The following is a 3,019-nucleotide window of genomic DNA, read 5'->3' on the forward strand; positions in this document are numbered from 1 at the left end:
CTATGACTTAAACAACTACTTTTTATAGATCAGAAGGTCTTTAAACTTTACAGGGAAGTAAAATATAACAAAAAACATACATATAACAGTATGAAAAGCAGTGAAAACTGAACAAAACACGGACTGGCTTAAAAACCTGCAAATAGGCCCGGTGTGGTGGCTCATGCCTGTAATCCCAGCACTTTGGGAGGCCAAGGCAGGTGGATCACAAGGTCAGGAATTTGAGACCAGCCTGGCCAATATGGTGAAACTCTGTTTCTACTAAAAATACAAAAATTAGCTGGGCATGGTGGTGCGCACCTGTAGTACCAGCTGCTTGGGAGGCTGAGGCAGGAGAATCACTTGAACCTGGGAGCGGAGGTTGCAGTGAGCCGAGATTGCGCCACTGTACTCCAACCTGGGCGACAGAGCGGGACTCTGTCTCAAAAAAAAAAAAAAAAAAAAAAAAAAAAAAAAAAAAATCTGCAAATAAAATAGATCTTCTTTAGCAGCTACTGAAGCAAACTCCATAACTGTAAAGTACTAAATGACTACCAGAAAAATTAGTAGTCCCTGAAATTGTTCATATTTAGGTTGGATAATATTTTCATCAATGAACTTACACATTAAAAAGAATTTAAAATTAAGTAACAGCCATCATCATTATCATCTCATTTTTATTGAAAATCAGATGTTCCCCAACTTTGGCAATATTAGGCAGCAGTGGCACAAGGCTATAGGTATTTAAATATACACTTTGTAAATTTTCAAGGGAGATCTTAGGCTTTCTTCTTCCCAGTGTAACAGTAGTAACCTGCCTGTCACAGAGAGAGGGAGGGAGGGAAGGAGGGAGGGAGGAAAGAAACTTCCCCTTTCTTTTCTCCTTTTATTTATTTATTTATTTTTATTTTTATTTTTTTTGAGACAGAGTCTCACTCTGTTGCCTAGGCTGGAGTGCAGTGATGCAGTCTTGGTTCACTGCAACCTCTGCCCTCCCGGGTCAAGCAATTCTCCTGCCTCAGCCTCCCGAGTAGCTGGAATTACAGGCACCCACCACCACCCCCGGCTAATTTTTGTATTTTTAGTAAAGACAGGATTTTGCCATGTTGGCCAGGCTGGTCTCAAACTCCTGACCTCAGGTCATCTGCCCACCTCGGCCTCCCAAACTGCTGGGATTACAGGTGTGAGCCACCGTGTCCGGCCCCCTCCTTTAATTTTTGTTAAAAATTTTCTGGTATTTTCTAGGCACGCTTCTTTCTAAACTATTGATTACTATTAAATTAATATTTTCTGGGCATGCTTCTTTCTAAATTATTGATTACTATCATATTTGTTGCTTCATAACAATCATACATTTTATGATCAAATTTTAAATTTTAGCCATCCACACCCAAAACAAAAGCTTACCATTGTTAATACCAGTAAAAGTATTTACACTAGGTTATTTTTCTCCTCTGTGCATTCAAAGAAATTGAGCTGAATGTATTTGGAGATCCAGTAATTGAAACTGGTTTAAGAGTATAAAAAGATAGGCTAAACATTTATAGTGTGTGAGTTACCTAAAATTTGCTTTATGTTTTTTGCCTAAATTTCACTTAATGTGAAAGGTAATACAGATAAGAATGTTCAGTGGCCAATTAAAAAGCAGCATTCACTTCTACAGTATAGGTATAAAGAATAAGTCTTCCTATACAGCTTATATTGTATATATTGTGATTAAATTTGAGTATTCTTTAGTTTACCTGATAGTTGCAAAATCTTTCAAAACTTAATGAGTATATTCCTTTACACATTCCAAGGCTTTAGCAATGATCTCAGCCTTTGAATTAAAAGGTCTCCAGAAAACAAGTGCACAGCTAGCAGATTTATTGTTAGAGTTACAATCAGCAAACCTGGACCACATGAACAGTTCCACTTCTTTTCACCTCAAGATCAAAGAGGGCACTAAACAGTTTCATAAAACTAAATACACCATCAGTACAAGTCTCCATCCTTTCCATCGAAATACTTAATCCCACCACAAATAACCTAGAAAACATTTTGCAATATCAAACAAAGTTCCAGTCAGATGTTAAAGATGTCTGTGCTTACCAGTGGTGATGTCATCATCAACAAGGTCATGTTCTTCCTCCTGGACTTTGGCTTCAGGCCCAGAGGCATCAGGAGCCGTGGTGATAGTCTGCATGGCTTCTGACGTGACTCCAGCTAAAACAAATGTGAATCACAAGGCTTCATTTTAAAAAATGAAAAGTAAGACAAACAGAAATTTTGAAGATTTTTAATTTACTTAATGGATATAAACACAATACATTAAAAAATATATATTCACCAAAATTAGAGACACAAATCAATGAATAAAACATTCACATGTGCTCTATTTATTTGTATGTATATATGTACATAGGTATGTACTATATTTACTTTTAACCAAGATCTGAGAAAAACTGAAACAGGATGCTGAAGTATTACATTTTTTACTTGATTCCTTTCAATGTTTTTGCTACAGTTACTTTGGCTGATTTTAACAATTATTCAACAAAGAGGAAAGTGTGGATTGTTTTAAAAGTTTACTTCTTTTTAATGTTAGTTTGTTTATAACTTGGGAGTTGGGAGGAAAGATGAGGACCGGAGAATAATTTGTGCCCTGGAGCTAAGCAACGGACCTGAAACGCACTGCCCAAAAAGAGTATAACATCTCCCTCTACAAAGGAATTCGATACAGGCCACATAATTATCACAATGAAAGAACCTAGGCCGGGCGCGGTGGCTCAAGCCTGTAATCCCAGCACTTTGGGAGGCCGAGACGGGTGGATCACGAGGTCAGGAGATCGAGACCATCCTGGCTAACACGGTGAAACCCCGTCTCTACTAAAAAATACAAAAAATTAGCCGGGCGAGATGGCGGGCGCCTGTAGTCCCAGCTACTCTGGAGGCTGAGGCAGGACAATGGCGTAAACCCGGGAGGCGGAGCTTGCAGTGAGCTGCGATCGCACCACTGCACTCCAGCCTGGGTGACAGAGCGAGACTCCGTCTCAAAAAA

General features: G+C 38.9%; 1 protein-coding gene across 1 annotated transcript in view; it reads right to left on the reverse strand.

Moving 5' to 3' along the window:
* WDR7 (WD repeat domain 7) overlaps positions 1–3,019 on the reverse strand; it is a 407,408-nt gene that overhangs the window by 228,038 nt on the left and 176,351 nt on the right. The window contains exon 20 of the mRNA XM_017890454.1: positions 2,071–2,184. Within this exon, the coding sequence (XP_017745943.1) occupies positions 2,071–2,184 (114 nt within the window). The remainder of the gene's footprint in view (positions 1–2,070; positions 2,185–3,019) is intronic.

Source organism: Rhinopithecus bieti, unplaced genomic scaffold (assembly GCF_001698545.2).
Source record: "Rhinopithecus bieti isolate Rb0 unplaced genomic scaffold, ASM169854v2 scaffold_17861, whole genome shotgun sequence".
Lineage (NCBI taxonomy): Eukaryota > Metazoa > Chordata > Mammalia > Primates > Cercopithecidae > Rhinopithecus > Rhinopithecus bieti.